The sequence below is a fragment of the Megalobrama amblycephala genome, linkage group LG12 (assembly GCF_018812025.1).
Source record: "Megalobrama amblycephala isolate DHTTF-2021 linkage group LG12, ASM1881202v1, whole genome shotgun sequence".
Classification (NCBI taxonomy): domain Eukaryota; kingdom Metazoa; phylum Chordata; class Actinopteri; order Cypriniformes; family Xenocyprididae; genus Megalobrama; species Megalobrama amblycephala.
In genome coordinates, this window is record NC_063055.1 from 39,905,565 (window position 1) to 39,932,815 (window position 27,251).

At 37.0% G+C, this 27,251-nt stretch overlaps 1 protein-coding gene across 10 annotated transcripts; it reads right to left on the reverse strand.

The window, feature by feature from the left end:
* Positions 1–95: 95 nt before the first annotated feature.
* On the reverse strand, positions 96–26,834 carry cdk11b (cyclin-dependent kinase 11B). Of its 10 annotated transcripts, none has more exons than XM_048211131.1 (20): positions 26,678–26,834; positions 25,974–26,104; positions 24,506–24,621; positions 24,282–24,409; positions 24,065–24,073; positions 21,310–21,454; positions 20,775–20,926; positions 20,260–20,397; positions 18,398–18,493; positions 18,198–18,323; positions 16,888–16,959; positions 16,573–16,772; positions 16,240–16,452; positions 15,719–15,824; positions 15,512–15,633; positions 15,290–15,397; positions 8,454–8,570; positions 6,705–6,853; positions 3,511–3,697; positions 96–543 (listed from the first exon to the last, which is right to left on the reverse strand). In XM_048211131.1, exons 2-20 carry the CDS (start codon positions 26,082–26,084, stop codon positions 451–453), a joined length of 2,388 nt encoding a protein of 795 aa, XP_048067088.1. In that variant the 5' UTR covers positions 26,085–26,104; positions 26,678–26,834; the 3' UTR covers positions 96–450. The 10 variants fall into 10 exon arrangements, with proteins under 10 accessions (XP_048067088.1, XP_048067085.1, XP_048067087.1 ...); XM_048211128.1 differs by having other exon boundaries at positions 21,310–21,457; XM_048211130.1 differs by having other exon boundaries at positions 20,775–20,923; positions 21,310–21,457; positions 26,678–26,833.
* Positions 26,835–27,251: the final 417 nt, after the last annotated feature.

Here is a 27,251-nt window from a genome sequence, read left to right on the forward strand (position 1 = left end):
CTCTTTAGGGATTCCATCATGGGCTGGAAGTGGCGCGCTCAAACCGCTGAATACACAATCAGTTCCAGACAATCAGAATCGGGTATTCAGACAGATCATGTTTTTAAAACTTAAGATTTATTTAATATTCATATGACGTCACAAAAATTCGATCCTACTCCTTAACTACAATTGCAGACGGAGAGAAAAATAAAAGAGGTCTGAAAATGCTCTGCTTGTTTTCAAACTGGACAAAAGAAGGAGAAAACCAAGCAAAGACAAACCAACATTATATTTCAGATGAACATGAGGAATTTAAAGCACTCGAACTTCACGGAGGTCCTCGGCGCCTGTAAAAAAAAACGGTTCCCCAGAGTCTGTGTGTGTCGGTGAAGTTCAGTGAACTGCTCTCAAAATGAGTCTCAGCGTCATGTCAGACGTGTTCAGAGAAGGCCAGCTGGCTGCTTGAGCTCAGAACTTCAGGCTGAATCCTGGACCGGCTTTGGAGGCGCCCTGGTTAGTGCTGGTCAAGTGGAAACCAGTATCTTTAAGATCATCATCGCCCTGAAGAGCAACAGCAGAAGAGATGAGAATGAGAAACAATAACCAGGAATTTTAGAAAAGACAGACGACATGAAAAGACAGTGATTTACTAAATAGTATTATCTTGGTATTATCTAACAGAGACAGAACTGAGATTCAAAACAGTTTTAAAGGGTGAGGGTGAACTCATGAATGAGACTTCAGTTCACCTTCAAAACACAAATGAGGATATTTTAATGAAATCTGAGAGACTTCTGTCCCTCCACTGACAGTGTACACAACTTCCACTCTGACTCTTCAAAAAGATCAAAGAGATCGTAAAACTAATCCATATGAATCGAGCGGTTTAGTCCAAATTTTCTGAAGAGACACGATCACTTTATATGAACAACAGATTTTATTCACATAAAAACACTCATCAACTCACACATCAGTTATGGTAAATGGAAACACAAGCATATTTGTTTGAAGTGTGAGAACCAATGAGGTTCATTCTCGCGTTACGCAGCACGTTTGAGCTTCACAAGAACCAGTGAGGTTCATTCGCTGATCAATGTTTATATGTGTTCATCATATAACAGCGATCGAATCTCTTCAGAAAATTCGGACTTAACCGCTCAATTCATATAGATTCGTTTTACGGTCTTTTTAAGAACTTTTTGAAGAGTCAAAGTGGTAGTTGCTTAGCTGTCAATGGAGGAACAGAAATCTCTCTTTGTTTTTTCCAGTTTTGAACATGAATGAAAGTCTTACGGTTTGAAACAAAATGAGGGAGAGCAAATGGTTTTTCATTTTTGGATAAACTAACTCCAAGTAAAAGCTTCAGGTGTTGAATGAATATGTGTTCACAACCCATATTTCTGCTGTAATCATTTTTTTTTTTTTTTAGTGCAACAGGATATTCAATGACAAAAATCTTGGGATGGGATGCGTTATGTCAGTTCTTGGTTCTTATAGCATTATATTTCTGCAGGTTTCATCAAATCTAATTTAATGCTTTTTAATGCCATTTTTTTATTTTTTTAATGCTATATATATATATATATATTTCTAAATGTCAATAGATGACGTCATACGGCAATTAGAATATTCATCATGTCACTGTTGTATTCGCATTCTGCCAAGTGTCAGCACTTTACATTAGTTTGCTTCTCTGCTGCTACGCTTTTTGCTCAAATAATATATTTTAATACAGCCAAAGTCCAAATAAAATTGTTCCATCTATATATTTTTATGGTTTTGTTGTCAGACAATATGAAATGATGAATGAAACACGGCCCATTAAGGGCTCAACATTAAGCCTTGTCATTCACTTGTACAAGCAAAATAGTTGCTTGTACAAAAAAAAAAAAGGATTTATTTTTGTGGTGTAAATATAAATTAAAAATTTCTGAAGCAATATCCTTTCAGAATATTGCAGCTTTGACATATTTAAATCTGCATACTTATATACTGATAGAATTGTGAAGGGCTGTTAACAATCAATTTAAATCATTTACAAATTTACAATAAAAAAAACAAACAAACAAAACATTACAGCTGTATTAAATCTGCAGTCTTTGATGTTTGGCCCTCTAGCGGTTAATAAACAGAACTGCACGTGTCTTGCGGAGGAACATTGTAGCCGGATCTACTTTTCTCAGTGTATGTCTATGGCGTGTTACTGTGATACTCTGCGGCGAGTCCTACCAGTCCGGCCTGAAATAGTCAGAATATAAACACTTATTGTAAGTGTACCATAATGATTCAGGATAAGACAAAAACACGGTTTGGAAAATGGATTCATGTTGTCATTATATAATTTTTGTAAATTTTAAACAACAAAAAAAAAAAGTTACGGACAGCAGTTTTAAATAATGTTATGAGATTGTAAGAAATGTTGGGGGAAATGATTCTTTTAAAAATTTAATTAAACCACCAGTAGGTGGCGACAAGTAACCATCTTAATAAGTGAGTCATTCATTCAAACGATTCATTCTGATGGCCGATTCATTCAAGAATGGGGCATACGCATTTTTTTTTGTGCATACGCAGAATCTAGCTTTTGCGCGTACGTACACTTTTAGGATGATATCCACGGTAAGTTTTATAAATGAGGCCCCAGGTCAACAAGAATATTCATCAGGCTTTCTTGGAAAAAAAGTTGCAAAAGGGATCTGAAAAAGGCGCTAAGTTGGCAACACTGATGCAGTCTTCCGTCTCCAGGTCCCAGCCCGCCTCTGTCCAATTTTCTGTGCAATTTTGCACCGGCCGGAGGCAATTACCAAACTGGTTGTGTGCGTATCACACCAATGTGCATATTTTACGACAACAAATCAAAGTTATTAATTATGAAGGCTATGTTCAATATAAACTGGTAGTGTTATTTTTCTTCAAAACTATCTGAAAAAAAATTAATGCCTGTAGAAATAAAATGTAATGCTTTTTAATGCCATTTAAGGCCTTTATTTTCGCAAAATCCCTTTAATGACTTTTAATGCTGATTTGGTATATAGCACAATCACCTGTAAATATTTTCTCTATTGTTTTTTAATTGGTTGTCTCGAATTGATAACACGCATGATCACTTACATGATGAGAAGAAACCTGAAACGCTTCATACCCTGCATATATTCACCTCTGACACATCGGTTTGATACTGTAAATCAGGTCTGATGTTGCAAAATCACCAAACAGCACAGTGCAGTCTGATTTAGATGATGGTTTGCTTCTTTATCTGTTCCTGGGTTGAGTGATTTGCTCATGGTAAAGACAAATGTGTGTCTTGAATTCATTCAGTCGTGTTCGACCATCACTACACTTTTGCCATAAAATGTATTTATTATACATTTTTCACAGGATGAATTTTGAATGTTTAAGCTTTCGAATGATACCTAATTCATGGTGATTACTAAAATATGTTCAATAAAAAAAGCGTGCTACCGGCTGACAGTTATCAGGTTAAGAAAGGCAACAGAGCTTGATGTTGGCGTGAAAGAGTTTCAGTACCATCTGGCTGAACTGTCCTCCCTCCGGCGCTCGCGGGCTGGTCCCTCTCTTCACCCGCTGCTGTTCGCTCTTGGCCGGCCAGGTGGGGAACATGGAGGGCTCGATGGGAAGCGGCGTCTCCCGGAAATACTCGTGTTTGAGTGCCTCGTCAGCGCTGATCCGCTTGGCAGGGCAGTACGTCAGAAACCTGAGATGGACGGCAAGCAGACTGGTCAGGAAAAGTACTGTAATGTCAAGAGCAGCTGATGTGAACACCGCTGCCGTCTTCTTGCATCACTGTAGGAACTGAAAACTAGCGTAACTTGCATTAAATGTTCTTGTTAGTTTGGCATCACAAAGAATGAGTGGCGTGTTTTGAAGCCGCTGTCAACGGTCTGCTCTTAATCTTAATGGAAACTAAGCAAAAGATAACAGCTGCATCCCAAATCAGAGGCTGCATCCTTCGAAGTCAAAACCGAGCGTTGAAACCCAATATTCCCATGGTGTATTCTGCCATTTTCTCTCAAAACAATCCTGTCATGATCCGCGCACAGTGAAGCCTGGGATAGTCTGGTTCTATTTCGCTCTATCCTTCATGACCCAGGAAACAAAGGACGCATTTCGTTGTCGCATAAAATGAGCCATCAAAATGGGACAGCCTTTGTTGCGCCGCTGTGATGCATTCGGCCTTTGAAGGGTTCAGCCTCTCTAATGGGACACAGCTAATGAATGACTTTCACATTACATAACGCTCGAGTTCAAAAACAAACACTCCGACAGAATAAATCTGACCCAACGAGGCACTGTGATCACAGTGTTTAAGCCTGTGATCACAACTGTCCTTCCTCTTTCTTCTCATTTCCTCTGCTGCTCTCGCTCTCATGCGATCGTGGTATTTTCAGCCCGGCTGTGATGGGGCTTTCAGGTGAGACGTGACCTTTCAGAGCCGTCTGAGAGCCGCTGATTGACTTCCTCAAACTATGCAAACAAGAACCCCTTGAGAGATTTCAACTCGAGAAATAAATGGACAGCCAGAGGCGTCTGAACATCTCGCAGCAGCGCTCAGATCGACGGCTGTTTATTCCCAGATGACCGGTTGGCGGTCAGTCGCACGGCTGCTAATGTTCAACGGGCTCAATGACAAGGTTCAGAAATATCCAGAAATGCTTCAAGGATTACAGAACAAAACAAATGAAGTTCAACACATGATATTTTATTTTACATAATAGCATTATATAAAAGTCACCATCTTATCTGGTGGCTAACCCTCATAAAAGACAGCGACGCATATGGTCTATTTGACAACACCTTCAAACACATTTATAATGCATAACTGTTCTGAGCCTTTTGTTTTTAAGTGTCTCATAATGTGAAGCAGCTGTTTCTGCACTTCAGCAAAACAACAGCAACTAAAACAGTGCGTTCTGTTTCTCCGTCTGCGCTGGGCTCAATGATGGAGTTTCAGGACATTTTAACAGGCCTTTCAGTCCAGTGTTGAACGTTTTATATTCATTAGTGTTGTCAATCGATTAAAAAAAAAATTAAAAATCGCACATTTTTCTGTAATAGAGGGTATGCATGTGACGTCACCGTTGGCCAGAGTGACTGCGGTCACGCCCACTGAGTGGCAGCATTGGTTTTCAGTGTGAATGCTGCGAAAAACACACAAAACACATCCAAAACAGGAAAGAGCTTTGTGATTGACTGTACAAATAGCTTTGACACAAAACCTGAGGTATATATTTACAGACTGCCGAAAGCTACAGAAAAAAGAAGCAAATGAATCACTGCAATTCACAGAAACAGCTGGACTCCAGCAGAGAAACGTTTTGCAGTTAAAATTTTGTGTCGAAACGATGGATTTTGAGGTAAAATCATACCGTATATAATGTATTGTTATATATTGTGTCGACAACTCATCAATTAAATATTTTCCATCTTAAATTCTGCAAAATTTTGTTTTTAAATAAACACTGACAAAAACTATACAAGTTTTAGGACTGGATGATATATATAACACTGATATAAGTGATCACCCAGATTTAGACCTATATTGTATTTATATAAAGCGTTCACAGGTGGGAAAGTGGCGTCCATGCATACCCTCAAATAATCGCGATTAATCACACCTAACATTAAAGTTTTTAATACATTTTTATATTGTACTAATTTCACATTGAACCTCCAAATGAATGTAGAAACAAAGATAGTATATTTTAAATATCTGATCTAACATGTAGGAAATATATAGAAATTGAATAAAGTTCACTGCATAAATTATAAATGAAATATAGATTAATCCTTATTAAAGCTACAAAAGTTATTCAGTCAAGAGCAGTGAGTGATTTTCTCTTTGTTTTTTGTTCTTTGATTAACATTAATAACAGACATCACAGCAGCAGGTTTATTAGGCTACTGTCACTTTAAGAGCTGACGCACATGACGCGGATCTGACGCACACATGATGTCCTCACAACTCTGAACTCTATGGTCATTTTTAAAAAAAACTCATTTAAGACTGTGCTAATGATGATACTCAACAAAGCAGGCAATTTGGCATAATTTTCTGTATTTTTGTCCATTCAAGCGTGAAAGATCTGTCTGTGCGCGAGTTGTTTGTGTGTCACACAGACAGGAGATTCAAAGACAGATGCGTGCCAGTACAGATTTAAGTTCTTTTTTTGCATCTTATTGCGCTTGAATGGTTTAATAGCACTTGAATGAATGATAGAGGCATCATCATATACTGTAGCGCAGCCAAAGGATGACAGAAAAAACAGATGCTGCGTTAAAACGAAAAAATTATGCTGAAAAAACACTTTAATTTTGACCCCTACTTTCCAGTGATCGTTTGATTTTCTGTAATGTTATATTAAGTGTCTTTAACCATGTACTAACATTTAAATTGTACTTTCATTTTTTTTAAAAATCCTGCACGTAATTACAGCTGTAATTAACTTCTGCAATGACATCTATTACACTGTTAACCCACCCTACCCATACCACCAAACCTGTCCTAACCTTACCTTATCAGACCTCAACAGCAGCACAATAAGCACACTGAACCTAACTATTATTATTATTTTTAATTTCTTTTTGATGCAAGTCCATAGTAGTTAAAGACACCCAACATAAAGTGTGACCAATAATTCTAGTAAATATAAATACACATTATTACTTCTTCTGCTCTAAGCTAGTGTGCCGTGAGCTCTTACTTGTTCATGAGGTCGAAGCCCTGGTCGGACAGCAGCGCTCCGAAGCGCTTGCGCAGGTTGTTGTAGGGATATTCTGTGAAAGTCATCTTCTTCACTGCAGGAAGTTCGCTGTATCCCGGCCAGATCTTCTCACTGGGGGAGCCCAGGTCCTGCAAACAGACGCTTCAGCTGTGAACATGTGCTGCACTGCATTCAATGGGCCTCAGTCATGAAACGCCAGCAGAATGAAAGTGTGTCAATCGTTCATAAAGCTGTTCTGACGTCAAGTTTCGGATTTATGGAAATTTTCATATTTTCATAATGTTAGTTGGCATGAAAGAAATGAACACCTGCTCCCGACCATGTGTAAATGGTGTGTAAAACATTTAAATGTTCTGTGTTCTTTTAGGCAAACTGATGACACTTCATTTTGATGCACTATTTACAATAATAATAATAATAATATTTCACGAATATCGTTTGCCCCATCTTTTTTTTTTTTTGCTTGCTTAGAGTTGAAAAATGTTCAGCTTTGGGTAAAACACAGCACTCGTCTCTGTCACGTTTTACCCAGTCATCCAATCACAGCGGAGGAGGGGCGGGACAAATACAACACCGACCAATCATCCTCCTTGTTTGTGACCAATGAAGTTAATATTGCTGGTTGAGAGTATTAGTCTCTTTTGCATTTATGCAATATACTGGAGCCGAACTTGAGAAGGGAGTCCGGAAGATTCCACACGCAAATTACTGAAATTCATTAACATACACACATTTAACTATGAAATCTGATGTTTACGAAGCCTTTGTGAATCCAGAGTCGAGTTTTCTGGAAGTTCCATTTAATGCACAAATTACTCCGATATAAATATTATAAATAAATACTATATTATTATTTAAAAAAGAATAATATATTTAAAAAATAAATAAATATTTTATTTATTTTATAGTGAAAATAAATATTTAAAAAAAATATATATATATAGTAAAAAAAAGTTTCATAAATGAGGCCCAATGTTTAAAGTAGTGTTAATTTATATATACACTATATTATAGTATATGTAAATCAAAAAAAAAATTGGTTAATAGTTTATTAGACAGAACGGTTAAACGGTCACAGTAAACTAATGAAGATGGGAATGAGAGCCAAACGCTCAGGTGCTGGCGTTCTCCGCACTTTCAAAATAAAAGCCCTGGCAGGCAGAAAAACATATTGGCCGATGCCAATAATTATAAAATGCCATACATCAGTCGATATAATGGCCTTGTCCTCCACTAGTCGATACCACAGTCTTCACTGACATTGACTGAATGCAGAACTGGATAATATCTGTTAAACTCATTACTTCATAATCTCTTTGAAATTACTTCACTTTCAGGATCAAGGATTCAAAAACTTAAATTTTCCCTTGCCAAAAATATTGCACCCATTCAAAAGCCATTTTGGGCTAATCCTAATCTGGGATTCTATACAAAATAGAGGATATTTAAAGAGGGATTCAGCAGTTTTGTATTTGCAGCTATACTGAAATTGATACATTTCTGTTCCAACAACTATAAAAATATTTGTAAATGAATAATGCACTTTTGGAGTAATTATGATGTAAAAATAACCCCTGAAATATTCATGTACATGATTATCAACAACATTATATATAGTTTGAATGTCCTCAGTACTATAAAGCAATTACAGATCAACACTGTAATAGTGTTTTGAAAAAAATCACTGGTTTAATGAACTGAAGACATCCAGGATGTGATGAAACATACCTTGAAAATTTTGTTAATTTGATCAATCTCGGATTTGCCAGGGAATAAAGGTTTCTGCGTGAGCAGTTCTCCAAAGATACAGCCCACAGACCACATGTCCACGGCGGTGGAGTATTCCTGTTAGGAGGAAACATGAGGGTTTAAACAAGCTGCACAATATTTGATTTGAACAACATCCCAGTCAAAACTTCAACAGAGCAAGAGTGACCATTTCAACAACCTCAACTCTTACAGCGGAGATTAATCACAGCGCTAATACAGCAACAGATTGATGAAGACACAAAAGAAACAGTTCATCAAAACTATATTTGACGTTTGCTATAAAATATTCACACATATAAAATATAAATGGGACATCAGCAGTGATTCTTCATGTGGACGGACAGTCACATGTTTCGCTGTGTTCCGTTTATAGAAACTTCTGATGCAAAATAAATACTATAACAGCAATTCTCAAACTGTTATTATGAACATTAACATGATTTTCTGTAAAGCTGTTTTGAAAATGTATATTGTATACAAATAAACTTGATTTGATTGGAGGATCTGTCTTTAGGATTATGGGTAGTGGAGTTTTAAAGGGGCTCTATATATATATTAATCACTTTTAAATCACCAATGTGTGAACAGCTTGCAACGAAACTTTCTAGGTTTGTCTATGAAAGCCTGTAGACTGATTTTTATGTGAAGGATGTTTTTGACAGGAAAAATCAAAACAATGTGATGATAGTATCGATATTAAATTGATACAATACAGGGTCTGGATTTCGGCACAGGTATTGCACATGATTTTACTCATTCCCGCAGGTTTTCACGTGTATAATGCAGGAAATTACTGCAAACATTTATTAGTAAATTAATCAACAGATTATCACATCAACTCAGTAACTTAAATTTTTTGTTTCACAAACCTGTTTCACAACACTCTCAAAATGAGCAAATGTCTTCTGGCTTCAGATGACGTGGCGTCTGCGATACGACACTCTCGCTCGCATTTAGGGACAGCTGATGGAAAGTCACTTGTCCACATCTTTTAAAGCCTTGCCAATTTAAACATGCAAGTGATTTCATATCATTCAGTAGTACTGGCGCACTCTTTGAGAGACGGTTTTCTTTGCGCTCACCACAGCGCGCACCATAAAGACGCCTCTCAAAGAGATCACGTGTTCCTAAGGGAGCTCTTTTTCACTGCTTATTGCGCTTAAATGGTCAAACACACAAAATTATGTCAACACATCCGTCTTGGGGAGTGTATTAACAATAAGCACAGTTGGTTATGTCTTACGTGAGCGTAAACAGTTGAGAAAGAAACGCATGTGTAAGGGGCCGTTCACACAAAGCGTTCTTCCATTCCAACACACTACTTTTCCATCGATTTTCTACGTAAACACGCTAGACAGCGTATGACCTTTGCACTTGTGTCTTGTGTGTTTTTAGCATCTAAAAACGTGGCGCTCAAATTAAAATCAGTTCTACTTTTAAGAAACGCGTCTCGTGTTTTCCCCTGCCTGCGTCTCACGTTTTTGATGATGACATCACTGTTTTCTCCAGAGCTGCTGTATAGATAAATGAACTAAATTAATAACTAATGATTTTTACAATGGAAATGAATCAGTACTTAGCTGGTCAATGACACCATTTTCTTCTAGAGCTGCTGTACAGCCAAAATCATGTTCCCTCTATCACTGTAAAGCTGCTTTAACACAATCTATATAAATAAAGGTGACTAAATAAGTTGTTACTTTAATTGTAAGGCTTTATCGGTTTAATTTATACAGTGAAGACTATCCAGTGTTATTTTATGTTTGATTACTTTATTTAATTTCTGCTGTTAGACCAACCCAAACTCAAGTGCAGATATGTGAGATCTAAACCAGTGTTAATTTCGTTAACGAAAACTATGACGAAAAATGTTCGTTGACGACCTTTTTTTCCATGACTAAGACGAGACGATGAGGGACGACACCTATGTCATTTAACGATAAGGTGACTAAAACTACACGTGCAATATCGTTGACGAAAAAAGACGAGACTGAAATGTGGCTAAAGGACTAAACCCTTGACTAAAATCACTCTTTTGAATTCACTTTTTGTTTGTCAAATAAAGGAGACAAAACATTACAGACTGTCTTTATGAGCAGTCATGCTTACGGTTGCCAGATTTCCAGATTTTAAAGGTGCCCTAGAATCAGAATTTGAATTTACCTCGGCATAGTTGAATAACAAGAGTTCAGTACATGGAAAAGACATACATTGAGTTTCAAACCCCATTGTTTCCTCCTTCTTATGTAAATCTCATTTGTTTAAAAGACTTGCGGAAAACACTCGGATCTCAACATAACACCGACTGTTACGTAACAGTCGGGATCATTAATATGTATGACCCCAATATTTGCATAATGCCAGCCCATTCGACACATTAGACAAGGAAAGGCAGTATTAACGGCTGGATCTGTGCACAGACAAGGTAAGCAAGCAAGAACAACAGTGAAAAATGGCAGATGGAGCAATAATAACTGACATGATCCATGATAACATGATATTTTCAGTGATATTTGTAAACTGTCTTTCTAAATGTTTCATTAGCATGTTGCTAATGTACTGTTAAATGTGGTTAAAGTTACCATCGTTTCTTACTGTATTCACGGAGACAAGAGCCGTCGCTATTTTCATTTTTAAACACGTGCAGTCTGTATAATTCATAAACAACTTCATTCTTTATAAATCTCTCCAACAGTGTGTAATGTTAGCTTTAGCCACAGAGCATAGCCTCAAACTCACACAGAATCAAACGTAACCATCTAAATAAATACTTTACTCACATAATCCGAAGCATGCATACAGTATGCATGACGAACATCTTGTAAAGATCCATTTGAGGGTTATGTTAGCTGTGTGAACTTTGTTTATGCGATGTATATATAGTCGAGAGCTCGTGGGGCAGAGAGAGCGCATCTCTTAAAGGGGCGGCGCGCTGAAAAAATCAGTGCATAGTTAATGATGCCCCAAAAAAGGCAGCTAAAAAAATTAATTTAAAAAAATCTATGGGGTATTTTGAGCTGAAACTTCACAGACACATTCAGGGGACACCTTAGACTTATATTACATCTTGTAAAAAAACAATCTAGGGCACCTTTAAACCCCCTTTCAGAGCATTTCTGTTAAAAGAACACGTTTTACTTCGTCTTTGCTATGTGGCAATCACAAGCCCTCTCTACACTGAGGAAGAGGCGCGGATGATCTGAAAACACAGACAAGTAAGCTGGCGTTCAGGTTTAGCGCTCTTCATTTGAGATTTTCTACTTAAATTAAAGTGTCTATATTGCGCTGCTCGTTTACTGACTAAATCTGGGACCAAAGTGCAAGCGGATATCCAGCAGTGGTTCTCAAAGTGACGTACGCGAAAAGTGCCGTTCATTTTATTCTACTCCACCTTAAAATAACATGAAAACTGAACATGTATTTCTAGCAGGTAAAATGTCGTATATACACATGACATTCAACCAAATTACCTCATCTTTCACGGTCAAAACTGACTGCACCCACACAAGCCAGCATCGCTACATTAGTGCTGTTCTCGACAATATAACGTCACCTTTGTGAAAATGGGGATTTGGCACTTACTAACATGAAGAACAATATAGACACAGACTGCATGTAGATTTAAGATTAAAACTCTCTTCAATACACATACCCTTCAGCTAGTTACTGTTTTTAATGTTGATCATATTATACCAGCAAGAATATTGCCCTAATATATATTTTCCCAAATACTGATTTTATACAGTTCAACAAACAAAAGGGTAACTTAATATGTACATTTTAAACAGTATTGTCAGTATTTTTGCTTTATTTTGCAACGAAAGCCACAGCAGAGCAGCACACAAGCTGTGTTTTGTGAATGAATCTGCGGCTTGAACGAATCGTCAATGATTCAATATAGGGGTGTCGCAAAATACCGGTATTGACGATAACTGTGATATTCAAAGCATGAAATATCGATATCGTGTTAATTTAGGGTGTGACGATATACCGGTATTGACGATAACAACAATATTTAAAATGAGTAGGACGCTTATGATATCCTGACATGTAAATACTCCAGCGCCAGTACCTGGTTGAGCTCTCAGGTGGCAGGATTGCACCTTAACGCTGCCACCTGTCAAACAAGACGACGCAGCACGAACGGGAGAGTGAGAGGCTCTGTCCACACCCGAAAAAAGTTAAATAAGCTCGACAGTATGGGAGTTTTTCGGCTCCTTAGACAGCCCAATCCACAGGATTTGCCTAGCTACAGTCAGTGCGAAGGGTGGCAACACCACCAACCTTATACCCACCTCCGTGTCCATCACCCTGCAGATTACGCCATTTTACAGAGAGTAAGTTGCGATTATTTTACTAGTCATGGAATGGGAAATGTTATATTAACCTGTTAACAGCGATTTTCTGTGTTCACGTATTTAAATAAAGGGCGATTCTTTTAAAAAGCCTATTGCGTTTTCTTTACTCGTCTTATTCAGCATGATGTAGCTATGCATGCAGTTATATGCCCTCGAAATTCAAGATACACAACAATTTTTTGTCATTATATCATATTATAAGATGTAGTTGTTTTACAATATCACACGAGCAAAAGTGCCGTTTTCCCCAAATCAGCGCAAATGCAATGTTCCTTCAACTTATTGATAAATGAACAATGTGAGTTACATTTTAGACACAGTATTGTTAATATTGTTTTTCCCCACCTTTATTTCACCAACGAAAATGTCAAAATGATGAACAGCAGAACAGAGACCCGTGTAACAGAAATGTTTTTGTTATACTGACTGAATCCGCGTTTAGAACGAATGAATCAGAGCTTCGTTCCTGAATGAATCAGTCATTTGAACAAATCGTTTGACTGACTCACTCATTAAGACAGTGACTTGCTGCCACCTACTGGCAGTTTAGTTTAGTTTCATATTTAAGGTACATTTTAATTAAAAAGTTAAAATTAGAAAAATTTATTTAAATATATAATATTGAATTAAATTTATGTAGACAAATTGTAAATGCTGTGTAAATATATTAATGCCACTTCTCATTCTGTGTCACCTCTGTATTGCAAAGATGGATTTTGTTGATAATGATTTAATTTGATTGGAAACAGCCATAATGTATAGGCTACTATGCCACTATTAATTTTTATTTCTTCAGGTCTTAAAAAGCCTTAAATTTGATTTTAAAAAATGTGCAGCAACCCTGAAAGAGAAAAACTAATTAAACAAAGTAAAAATTATTTAGACTAATAAATTTCCCCTCCCCCAAGGATTCTATAAATATTGCGATATATCGATATCGTGACATTTTTTGGCCACAACAACCGTGGTGTGAAAAATCTAATATCGTGACAGCCCTAATTCAATCATTCATTCATAAATACAGCCGCTTACTTTGATACTGAAAGAATGAATGACTCAATGATTCACTCATAAAAACAGTGACTTACCGCCACCTACTGGCGGTTTTAATGTAATATTTAAAAGTATCACTTCGCTTTTATTATCATTGTATTTATTGCATTTAAAAAAATATATATATATTTAAGGCATTATATCATTATTTATTTTACAAAGGTATTTATAAAAGGTAAAAAATGCACTGGAAAAATCGATTTAAGAAGGTTATTGTCCCTTAATGGAAATGTGCAGTCTAAGTGGAAAAGAGAGGGTACACAGAAGGATGTACGACACTCTAGAAAGTTTGAGAACCACTGAAAGAGGATATGAAGAACTGCACCAGCTGCGTGCTATGAGTGCAATGTCAATACAGTCTTTTACCTTACATGAATTGGTCTAAAGAGAAAAATTATGACTATTTTGTCTAAAGACTACTAGTAAAATAGCTATCAAAATGAATGTTGGTAACTGTAGTTTGACTAAAAGTAATGACTAAGACTTGACAAAAATGCGATGACTTTTCGTCGACTAAAACTAGACTAAAATATGAAAGACTAAAATGTGACTAAGACTAAGGATCATTTTCATCTTAAGATAAAGACTAAATCAAAAATGGCTGCCAAAATTAACACTGATCTAAACATCATTGGGTCTAGCGTGTCGAACTCACACTGGAGCTTTCATGTTTTTTAAACGATACGATCTTATGTATGTGCGTTGATCGGTGTTAAAAGTAAATAAAAGTCTAAATTAGATCGTTTGAATGATGTATTCACGGTCTGTCGATCTCTTAATCCCCCTTTACGAGTCAGGAAGGTCAAGTGACAGATGCTTGGCAAGGCTTGATGTGCACTTTTTTCATCAGTTTTATAAGCAAAGTAATTTATTAATGAGTTTTGGGCATGTTAAGTGAGATTCACCTGCTTTTTCCATTTTGTTCCTCTATGCTGTCACATTTGATGGTCGGGTTTACGTCAGTTTGGGTAGCACACTGCCACCTAGCTGTGAATTTCAGAACAGTAGCGTGTCCAGTACCGAAATGAGTAAAATCATGATATCGTACTGCTTGAAATAAAATATATACCAATATTCTTCCAGTACTAGAATACCGCCCATCCCTACTAATAACAAGGCTTTCTGAATTCTACATACAGCCCCTTTAAACACAATATTGTCCATCTTCTACAGATGTCATCACTTCATCTCAAAGCTCATGGCAGCTCCGTCTTAAAGGCTTATACATTTTTGTAAAAAAAAATTTCTTTTTACTGAGAAAAATATGGTTGGGACCCAATTCTTGCTCTCTGTACACACATTAAATCATATTTAAAATGATTTTTTGGGTTGTCCTGATCACTGGCTCCGTCCTGCAGATGTGTAATGATGATGTCCACTGACCTTTGCCCCCAGCAGCAGGTCAGGTGATCTGTACCACAGCGTGACCACCACAGGCGTGTAGGGCTTGAGCGGAGAGCCGTACTCTCTCGCCAAACCAAAGTCTCCAATCTACAAAACACATTCACATCTTAGTTAATATTCTAAATAACACATTAATATTAATATCATTAACAGCACACTGAACAAACATGGGATTTTCTGATGAGGTCACTGATGTCTGACCTTTAAAATGCCTTTGTGACTCAGCAGCAGGTTGGAGGTCTTCAGGTCCCGATGAAGGATCCAGTTGTCATGGAGATGACGGACGCCTCTCAACAGCTGGATCATCAGTGTTTTGACCTCACCTGGACAGGAGACAAAAACATTCAGATGACCTCCTCATTATGTCACCACATCATCATGAATTACTCAATGTGGTTCAGGTCGTACCGGGCAGGAAGGGCTGTTTCATGGTCTCCATGAGACTCTTCAGATCATGTTCAACATAATTCATCACAATGTAGATTTTATCCATATTACTGCCCACGACGATCTCCTACAAGACAAGCACACGCGGGAGAGATTCAGCTACAGACCAAACACACTCACAGCTTCTCATGGACAACCATTAACAACAATATTACTATACCAAAACTGGTGTAATGGCTGGTTAGAATATTTAGGTAACACTTTTCTAATAAGGTTTAATTTGTTAAAATGAGTTAATGTATTAACTAACAGGGAGTGATATATAGGCAATTCTTCAATACAGTGACTGTACTAGATGATTATGGAAACATTTTTTATGCATTTTTAATGTTAAATTTAGAAAGAATACCCATTAAATTATCCATGAAGCTGTGTTTATGTTTTGCAATGCTATGTAAAAAAAAAAAGTAAAAGAAAAGAAGTTTCAAGATGTTAAGTGCGCATAATGACTCGATTGAGTGAAATGCAAACTGTTTTCTGACCCGGACAGTGACGATGTTGGGATGCTGGGCCTTCAGGATGGTGTTGATCTCTCGGAGGGAGGTGATGGGAAAGCCCTCCTTCTCTTTCTCCATCTTCAGTCTTTTCAGAGCCACAATTTCATCCGTCTTCTTGTCTTTGGCTCTGTAGACGACTCCGTAAGTGCCTTCCTCGATGCGGTTCAAACACTGGAACTCCTCCACGCTCCGACAGCCCTAAACCACACACACACACACACACACACACACACACACACACACACACACAGACAGGAGGTCACGACTGTGCTCGAGTAACCGTGCACCGTGAAAACAGGCGTGTGTGTGTGTGTGTACCTGTAAAGCAGGCAGGTATTTGGGCAGCTCTTTCTTCAGCTCCACGGGTGAGATGGGAGGTGATTCGGGGATGTAGTTGTCTTCTGGAGTGGCTGAATGAGAGGGAGACTGTGGCGTGACGTCACCCGCCTCCTCGCCTTCCTCTGCCTCCTCTTCCTCAACGCTCGCCTCAGAGTCGTGATCAAACCGGGACTCTGGAACTGTCACAACAACACATTCACATTTTTACTATCATAATAATGTAAGAGATATTTGAGAATGCTAAAATATCACCTCGATCCAATTAAATCAAAGTAATGCTGATGAAACGCTCACTCGGAGGAATGTGATTTCCATTCTCTCGGTCGTCTTCTTCCTCCTCTGTCTGTTCTTCATCGCTCAGGACACCTGAGAAATAAATGTACATACTGCAGGTCAACAGTTTTACAAATCATCTTGAAATGTACATAGTTTAATGTCTCAATGCACTATTTTAATAATTTAATTATTTGGGGTCTTTTTTGCCCTTGTGTTGTTCACTTTGGTGCCATTTTTACCCCAAGCCACATTAATTTCTGACCCTGATCTGCACTGATAAACAAATATAAACACTTAGACATAAAAAAGAAGAAATTGCATGATAATGATGGATCTAAGTTTATGACTAAAGGCCAAATTTACACTAGAGATTGCACTTCTGAAGTGGCAGTGAAGCGTCTTTAAACGATGATTAATGCTGCTCAGAGGTGGCATAAACATTTATACAGCAATGTTAATAAGTATATGTTTATATTAGGGGCTAAAGTGGGTCAGAGCAGGCATAATTTACTCTGGCTTTTATGCAGCATTATGTCTTCACACAGGATTTTGATTAGGCATAGAGCAGCCTTAAATCAGCTGTGTAAAGATTCTGTGTCACACATTCTTTCTACAATGGAAATAAAATATCGTTCACATAGTTAATATCGTTCATTCATAGTTTTAAGTCACATAAAAAGACACCCACTGCAGCACAGGCCTATCAGTTTTCCATCACAAATGAAGAAAAACAAAGAGACTAGTGACTTAATTTACTAAAACGGTGATGTTAAAAGATCAAATTCAGTAAACAGCTTATTGACGACGCATTCTACATACAGGTGAGCAGATGAACCCAGAATATGTTTTCTTTATAATGGTTTTCTATGGAAAAACACTTATCAAGAAACTGTGCATTGTGTTTATATTCTGGGTTCATCTGTTGCCTGTACATAGTATGCATCATCAATAAGGTGTGCATTTGGTCTTTTAATATCACTGTCTTACTGCATCAGCACTTCGTATAAACCTGGTAAAAATGACTGGTGGGCAGCAGATTAAAGCCTTGTTTTGCTCTCCCGGTGGGCGTTCCTATAAGCGTGTGATGTCACCTGAAAACTATGAATAGCAGACGTTCCCATAAATGTGTCGCTCATGTAGATTTCCTTGTTTTCACCCTTCTGTCCATACTAAACCAACTGGATGGGCTGCTCTGCATTATCATTTGTTTGCGATTTATCATTTAAATGGCTGTGAACATCTCTGTTGTGAAGCATGCTCCTCAGTTGACTGTTGGCAGAAGATCTATTGAATGTACAGTGTGTGTGTGTGTGTGTTTGCGTACAAACCTCCGCTGTGTTCAGACCCCTCAGTGTCTGATCCTGACTCGCCCTCCTCATCTCCCTCAGTCTGGCTGCTGGACTCTTCCTCCTCATTCTCCTCACCTTCCTCATCCTCAGACCCAGAGCCAGAACCTGTCAAAACAAACACACAATCAGTCCACATCTAACACACTCAAAGAGAGAGAGAGAGAGAGAGAGAGATGTACCCAGTGATGACTCTGGTGTGCTGGTCTTCCTCTCACTGTCACTGATGTCCTGCAGATCAGACAGGATATCTTTATCCTCCATCTTCCCCTCTCGCACTGCAAATATTTTTTAAAAAAAATGACGTTAACAGCACATTCATGCAACATGCCTGATTTAATGGTAGATTCACGTTCACTGAGCATGAAACATGCTCTGTAACGCTGCTTTAAAAAAATGTTGTGTCAAACACGCCATACAAACATGACATGGAGGAGTTCATTTTATGAAGGAAGACGGATAAGCTATGTAAGCTTGTTTTCGCAACAGAATAAATATTAAAAAACAGGTAATTGTGACTTTATTTCACAATTCTGAAATTGAATTCTGAGTTTATGTCTCTCAATTTTGAGAAAAAAGTCAGAATTATGAGTTATAATGTTGAATTGCAAGAAATATTCTGAATTTGAAATATAAATTCACAATTACGAGTTATAAAATCCCAAAACTCGGAATTATGAGAAACTATGTCAGAATTGTGGGATATAAACTCGCAATTGCGAGAAATTACATCAGAATTTGAGATATAAACTCGGAATTTGAGTAAAAAATGTCTGTTGTGGGATATAAACTCAGAATTACGAGAAATAAAATCAGAATTCCAACAAAGTCACAATTACCTTATAATTTTTTTATTCTTTGGTGGAAACAAACGTCCATAGATAACAGTCGTTTAGTTTTCAGAGTCATCTCGCAGCTCAACATGTCAATCAAGTAGACATGTGACCGTATCAAATGTTCATGTTGCGATAATTGCTTAAGCTTTTATCACGGTATACGGTATGATCGCGATATTGAAATAAGCTGCAAAAAATTTGTTGTCAGATAACAAAAACAACCTCTGAACATTTAAATACAATAATACAATACACAAATTAAACGTTTCAAACAGATTAAAGTGCAAAAGAATTATAAAAAACATCAGGAAACACTATATAAGGTCTCATTATTTAACGTTAGTTAATGCATTAATTAAGATTAAGAATGAGCAATAGCTACATTAGTTACAGAAGGTTTTTTCTTTAATGTTAGTTAAAAAAATACAACTGATCATTGTTAGTTTTAGGTCCATTAAATAATAATTACAACCTTTGATTTAGTAATATTAATAAACATTAACTAGAAATTAACATTAACTAAGATTAATAAATGCTTTATAAGTATTTTTCATTGTCAGTAATGATTAACATGTTAACTAATGTAACCTTATGTTACTTATGAACAATAACAAATAATCAGAACATTTCTAATCATTAGGGCATGTTGTAGTCCAGATTAAAATATCAAAATGTTTAAGTTTAAGAAAATAATTAGCCTATTAAGTCTTTAAGTATTCAGTATTTGGTGCTGTGATGAACAACATTGCAATACAAAAAACTGAATGTTAGTTTGAAGCATTTTAAATACTGTTCAGTAGTGCGGCTGCTTTGTTTACAGGGTTTCCGGGGTAACCGCTGCATTTCAGCTGTTCCATCAGCGCCCTCTGCTGTCAGAGAGTGAACGTGCACTTTCATTCAGCGCGTCTCCTTCACTCGTTCTGCCATGTGCTTCTCGTTGGGCTTGTTTACATCAGTGTGTGAGTGTCCCTTTGACGCAGCAGTGTTGAGCATTTTATACGGTTGATGGCGAAAGTATTCTTAAAATGCATTATAAAATTTCAATAATTCATAATAAATAATTATTCACAGTATTTTTAAGTGCCCACAATAACAATATCATGCATATTCCTTATCGTGATACATCACATTACTGAATATCGGCACATCGTCTACAATCAAGTATTTGAAATCAAGTGTAATACTGATGTATAAGGCAGAAGAGTGACCTGCTCGCCGTGGTTCGCTGCTCTCAGCTTTCGTCTCTCTCTGCGGGCGAACAGGGCTGCGGCTGCGACTGCGGTGGCGCGAGCGACCCTTATCTGTGAACTCCTCAGCAGGAGCCGCTCTGTGATGAGACACGGGCCCTGAACAAACACAGTCAGCGGTTAGTTAGTCCAGTGTATGTCTGTATGAAACATGCTCAGAATAACTGCTTACACTAAGATCTAAAATAAGCATTTAGAAAATAGATAGGATGAATTTCCATTTCATGCTGACCTCAATAATCACTAAATTAACAAGCATATGCAAACTCAATATCAATGCTTTACTGTCAATTGTGTGTTTCTATGGAACAAGCAGCTGCACTTATTAATGCACTCAATTATTACAGCACTATTAATACCACTTTCTGTTCTTTAATTCTTTTTAAAGAGCCCCTGCAGCCCACCGCCACTCATATGTGAGTCTGGAGCCCAGCAGTGTGTGACGGGAGCGGCCATTTCATCTCACGTTGACATACCGTCCCTGCGGGTGTCTCTGTCTTTGCGGCGCTCCTCTGCTCTCCTCTCCCTCTCCTTCAGCTCCCGCTGTTCCCTCTGCTCTTTCTGCTGCTGTTCCCGGAGCTTGCGCTCTCTTTCCCGCTGACGCTCCAGTTGCTCCAGACGATCCCTGCTGGTTCACATAAAAACAGACTGAAGTCAGGTCCAGCTGTGATCGTGTCATCAGGCTGAAGAACACAGACTCACATGTGCATCTCATTGCTGTCAATTATGGCGTTATTTTAATGACAAATGTCGAGAGTGCATAATTTGAATCTTTTCATTTGATCTCACACAAAACTGGACGGGCGCTCTCAAATATACAGTGCTCTCTTATGATCTGTCTCTCCTCTCGCTCAAACTGTGTCCTGTGCACTCGCGAATCTCTCCGCTTCTGGATTAAACACCGTCAAAAGTTATCAACCAATCAGAATAGACGACTGATTGCTGAAAATGCTACATGCAATCTTATAGTGTGAGAGTGTGTGTGTGAGAGTTTGTGAGTGTGTGTTTGACCTCTCTCTGCGGGAGTGAGCTCTGGCTTGATCCCTCCGTTTCTGACGCTCGTAATCTCGTCTGGTTTTGGTGTCGTCCTGCCACGGTCTTTTCCTTCTCTCGTTTTCTCGCTCCTTCTCTTTGTCTTTTGTGCGGATGTGTTTCCCTGCTGTGTAAAAAATACATCAGACAAAAAAAGGTAACACTTTATATTAAATGTCTTGAACTACTATATCTATTAACATTTAAGTTAATAATTTAATACTATGCACTTATTGGCCCACATTTATCAAATAATCGTATGCCAGAAAACTGCGTATGCTCATTTCCACGCAAAATTTGGCATTTATCAATATGAGCGTGAGTGGTGGCTACGATCAATTGTGACGTCAGGTCTCAGCTTGTGTATGCACGTTTTTGAGTCAGCGGGAACTTGTGTGTAGCATAGTAAATCTGATGGAGAATTGTTATGAGAACATTTAGATTAATATCCTGACTGACAATCACTCACTAACCGATCATTAACCCCTAAACGACATGACTAAATGTGTCAAAATAAATTAGAATAGATGAGGGTCTTAAATTTTTTTTGCAGTTTGCATTTAGCTTTGCATGCACAAATGGCAACATCAAAAGAAAATTAGGATTCACTCATCATGCACCTGCAATGCAGAGAAAAGCTGAATAATAGCCTACAAGGAATAAAAAATAGGACTACATGAAATATCACTGAAATAATTAACACATTAACAAAACAAAAGAGAAAACTGTGCATCAAGTAGGGCTAGTACAGGCTATGCTCATTTGATGCATTGTATTCATTTTCTTTATTTTATTAAGATATTTATCTTTATTTTATTAAATCCAATTTATTGCACGGGCGCCTCACTCACACGCAGATGCTACATAACAGTTCTAGCGTTGCTAACTTTACATTTCAGCCATTTATCAGCAAACTAAATGCAGAGAAAGTTAACACTGCTCAGTTTAAATGGTCCGAGTACATCTGCACCAGTCGGCGCGCGCAACGCCCATCTAAACACATTTTTGCGCATGTGAAGGATGAAGTTTTACACGGATATTGAAGCAAAGGTGAAATACAAAGCCTTAGGTTAAATAAAGAAAAGTAGTTCAGCAAGCAATAAATGTCACATCGCGAATATGGAAACGTTTGGATTCTTCCCGAATGAGAGGTAGGCTATGTGAGCCCAATTCAGTTTTGCTTTAAATAATTTAATTTCTGCTTTATAATGAATGCCACTATAGCCAAAATTGTGTTTCAATATATAGCTACTTATTTTTTGTTCTTGCTCTGCTCTGAATGAAATACATTTAAAGAATTTTCTGTGGAGTGAGGTACTAAAATATCCAAGTTTTTTATACACACAGTACAGTCCAAAAGTTTGGAACCACTAAGATTTTTAATGTTTTTAAAAGAAGTTTCGTCTGCTCACCAAGGCTACATTTATTTAATTAAAAATACAGTAAAAAAACAGTAATATTGTGAAATATTATTACAATTTAAAATAACTGTGTACTATTTAAATATATTTGACAAAGTAATTTATTCCTGTGATGCAAAGCTGAATTTTCAGCATCATTACTCCAGTCTTCAGTGTCACATGATCCTTCAGAAATCATTCTAATATGCTGATTTGCTGCTCAAGAAACATTTATGATTATTTTCAATGTTGAAAACAGTTGTGTACTTTTTTTTTCAGGATTCCTTGATGAATAGAAAGTTCAAAAGAACAGCATTTATCTGAAATACAAAGCTTCTGTAGCATTATACACTACCGTTCAAAAGTTTGGGGTCAGTAAGAATTTTTATTTTTATTTTTTTGAAAAGAAATTAAAGAAATGAATACTTTTATTCAGCAAGGATGCATTAAATCAATCAAAAGTGGCAGTAAAGACATTTATAATGTTACAAAAGATTAGATTTCAAAAGAACAGTGTTTATCTGAACTTTCTATTCATCAAATAATCCTGAAAAAAAATATTGTACACAAATATTTTGTACAATTGTACACATTAAATGTTTCTTGAGCAGCAGATCAGCATATTAGAATGATTTCTGAAGGATCATGTGACACTGAAGACTGGAGTAACGATGCTGAAAATTCAGCTTTGCATCACAGGAATAAATTACTTTGTCAAATATATTTAAATAGTACACAGTTATTTTAAATTTTAACAAACTTGTGCAAACTTTTGGACTGTACTGTATGTATGTATATATATATATATATATTATAATTAGTATTTAGTTTTATTTACTGGTATTATTATTATTTAAATTAATTTTGTTGTTTGAAATTACAAGGTTGAGGGGTGTTTTTAGAGTAAGATGCATTTATTTTTCATGCGATTGCTTCCTCTTCATGGCCGGGATACGTTTCTCTGTGTTGTAAACTATAGGGCGAGGCTTCTAAAATTTGGGGCGTGATATTTAAATGACGACAATTTTCAGCCGCCACATTTATCGACACCCGTTCATTCGTGCGAAGGAATTGGCCACATACGAAAGTTTAATGAATCACACGTGAGCGTTGTCGTAAGCTGATTTTTCCGTTCGAATGTACGCTGGTTTCTACGTTCAGTTGATAAATAAGGGCTGTTGTGTGCATCCATGTTTTACAATTGTACTTATATTTAAAATACCTGCATTTAATTACAGGTGTAATTAATATCTGTAATTACCTCTATAATTACACTGTTATTACACTATAATTACAATAACCCTACCCATCCCAGCAAACCTGTCTAACCTTACCTGTATCACCTCAACAGCAGCAGTCAGTGTTTTACAATACAACATCAACACAATAAGCACATCATTATTTTTTTGAAAGTACATAATGGTTAAAGATAAAAGTGACCAAAAACTATTAATAAGAATTAGTTATGCCATTCTTTTTTTAAAGAGGACCTACTACACCTTTTTCAAAGTCTTGATGTTGTTTTTGTGTTTGTCCACAGTTATGACTGACCTTCTTCAGCAGAATGGCTCCTGTGCCTCCTCTTGTCCTTCCTCTTCTCCTCTTTTCTGTGGTAGGATTTGTCTTTTCTTGCCATCTGCTGTGGGGGTTTGATGGCCAGAGATTCATCCTCCTCTCCTCTGCAGAAACACGTTCAGTGTCATCAGACACACACAACTACACAAACCCGTTATTAATTTTCACAAGTGTGTCATGAGACACTCAGAGGCAGTGACCTGTCTTCGGTCGAGTCTTCCCGCGTATAGGGTGAATTCCTTATTGTTATTTCCATCCTGTGGTCTCGTAGCTCTCCTTCCTCCGGAGTGTCCCGTTTGGATTCCCGATCATCCGTCTGTCGGGAAAACAATATTTAACTAGAAATTGCAGCAAAGAGAGAGCCGGTCGTTATCCCAAAATATTTTACTAAAAGCTTCAAATATATTATTTGCGTGCTCAATCATTTTTTTTATTTTTATTAAAATAAAGCATGCTACTTGCATATGAATTAAATCAAGGGTTTTCAATCTTTTAGACCCCTAAATATGATCATTTAATAGGCAGCTATTTTCATATATAAAAAAACCCAGTTTATACTGTGAAAAATTTACAAATATGCATAATATAAATCTGAAAATATTTAGTTTTCTACTCACTATAGTACTGAAAGATGTATTGCTAATTTTAATTGAATTTATGATTTCATTTTGATAAATTCTACTTTAATCCTTTTTATTTTATTGAATTATTTTATATTATTTATATTTTGATTATTTTTTACACTGCTGTTCTCTGGACCCCAGTTTGAAAACCCCTGAACAAAGACTATAGAATAACACTTACAGCTCTTAAAGGGTTAGTTCACCCAAAAATGAAACTAATGTCATTTATTACTCACCTTCATGTCGTTCCACACCCGTAAGACCTTCATTCATCTTCAGAACACAAATTAAGATATTTTTTAATGAAATCCGATGGCTCAGTGAGGCCTGAGCAATGACACTTCCTCTCTCAAGATCCATTAATGTACTAAAAACATATTTAAATCAGTTCATGTGAGTACAGTGGTTCAATATTAATATTATAAAGCCACCAGAATATTTTTGGAGCACCAAAAAAACAAAATAACGACTTATTTAGTGATGGCCGATTTCAAAACACTGCTTCATGAAGCTTCGGAGCGTTATGAATCTTTTGTATCGAATCATGATTCGGATCGCGTGTCAAACCACCAAACTGATGAAATCACGTGACTTTGGCGCTCCGAACAGCTGATTCGACACGCTGATTCATTTACGCTCCGAATCTTCCTGAAGCAGTGTTTTGAAATCAGCCATCACTATATAAGTCATTATTTTGGCACACCAAAGATATTCTTGTGGCTTTATAATATTAATATTGAACCACTGTACTCACATGAACTGATTTAAATATGTTTTTAGTACATTAATGGATCTTGAGAGAGGAAATGTCATTGCTGGCTATGCAGGCCTCACTGAGCCATCGGATTTCATCAAAAATATCTTAATTTGTGTTCTGAAGATTAACGAAGGTCTTACGGGTGTGGAACGACATGAGGGAGAGTAATTAATGACATTATTTTCATTTTTGGGTGAACTAACCCTTTAAAGGGACTCTGCCCTGAATGATATGATGCAGTATTGATGATGTGTCAGATCAATAATGATGATCAACTGACTCTCTTACGTTCTTTACTCGTTTAGGATCACTCTTCTCTTCCAGCTCTCGTCTGCGTTTCTTCTCTTGTAGGATTTCGTCTAATGTTTTAACTTTCCAGGTTTCCTTTTCGTCCCCCATCAGCTCCAAATCACCTCCCACTGAAAACAACAGGAGGAAAGACACTTGATTGACAGGCGCATCTCTCTCTCTCTCTCTCTCTCTCTCTCTCACACACTCACACGCCATGACGTCACAATCCTAAAAAATGGCTAAAAAGCGTCATGTAAGACTCCCTCACTCATCATTATCTTATTTTAACTTTGTTTTTCTGTCATTGTGTATCAGAAAATAGATCGTGTTATCAAGTTCAGTTATTTATAATCGCGCTAAAAAGACCTGAAGATGAAAAACTATCTTTATGGAAACGTACCGTGGTAATAAACATAAATACGAATACTGTAATGATTCTGTGATTCACCGCCGTACTGTTTGTAATCGCTGTTCCCACATAATTAATAAAAATCACTGAATACTAACGATGTGTGTGTGTTATTCGAGAGCGTTTCAGGAACGTTAAGTAGATCACGAGCGCGCGTGTACGAGAGCTCTCGTGCACTATCACAACAAAAGAAACGGCACGCGCAGACTTCTACTTAGCATTTCAGTAGCGCGCTTATAAACTGATATTAACACTTCTAAATATTTTTAGTTTTTTATTTGTTTTTACTCACCTGTGATTTATTCGGCGCGTTTTCACAACACCGGAATAACGATTCACTTCCTCCTACTTCCGACCGATTACTTCCAGGTCAGAATGTTGACGCGCGCGTGAAGTCACACTGCCACCTGCCGGCGCTTTAGATGTGAAGAGAGCTTTTTTTTTTTTTCTCTCCCTCTTCAATACATTTATTTAAACTTCAAACCATACAAAACAAAAAGACATACCACATAACATACGACTATCTCACATTATACCTTCTTACAAAAAAACTACGAAGGAAAAATCCTCCCTAACCAAAATGTATTAAGCACCAGTTATTTAAACAAAATAGTTATACCTTATCAGCCATAATATATTTAAATTAATAAGTACATAAAACAATAACAACTTAACCAAGGAATTAAGTAAATAAACTTAAGAACAATACAAATTCCCTAACATAGGGGTTTATATCAACTGATATTCTAATATAAGTGAGAAAAAGTTAATAGCAGGGACTGTATCAATTTTCTTTAAGGCTTTACAAAATAAAGAAAAGTCATTTTTTAATGCATTCACATTTGGAAGAGATTTTGTGAAACGAC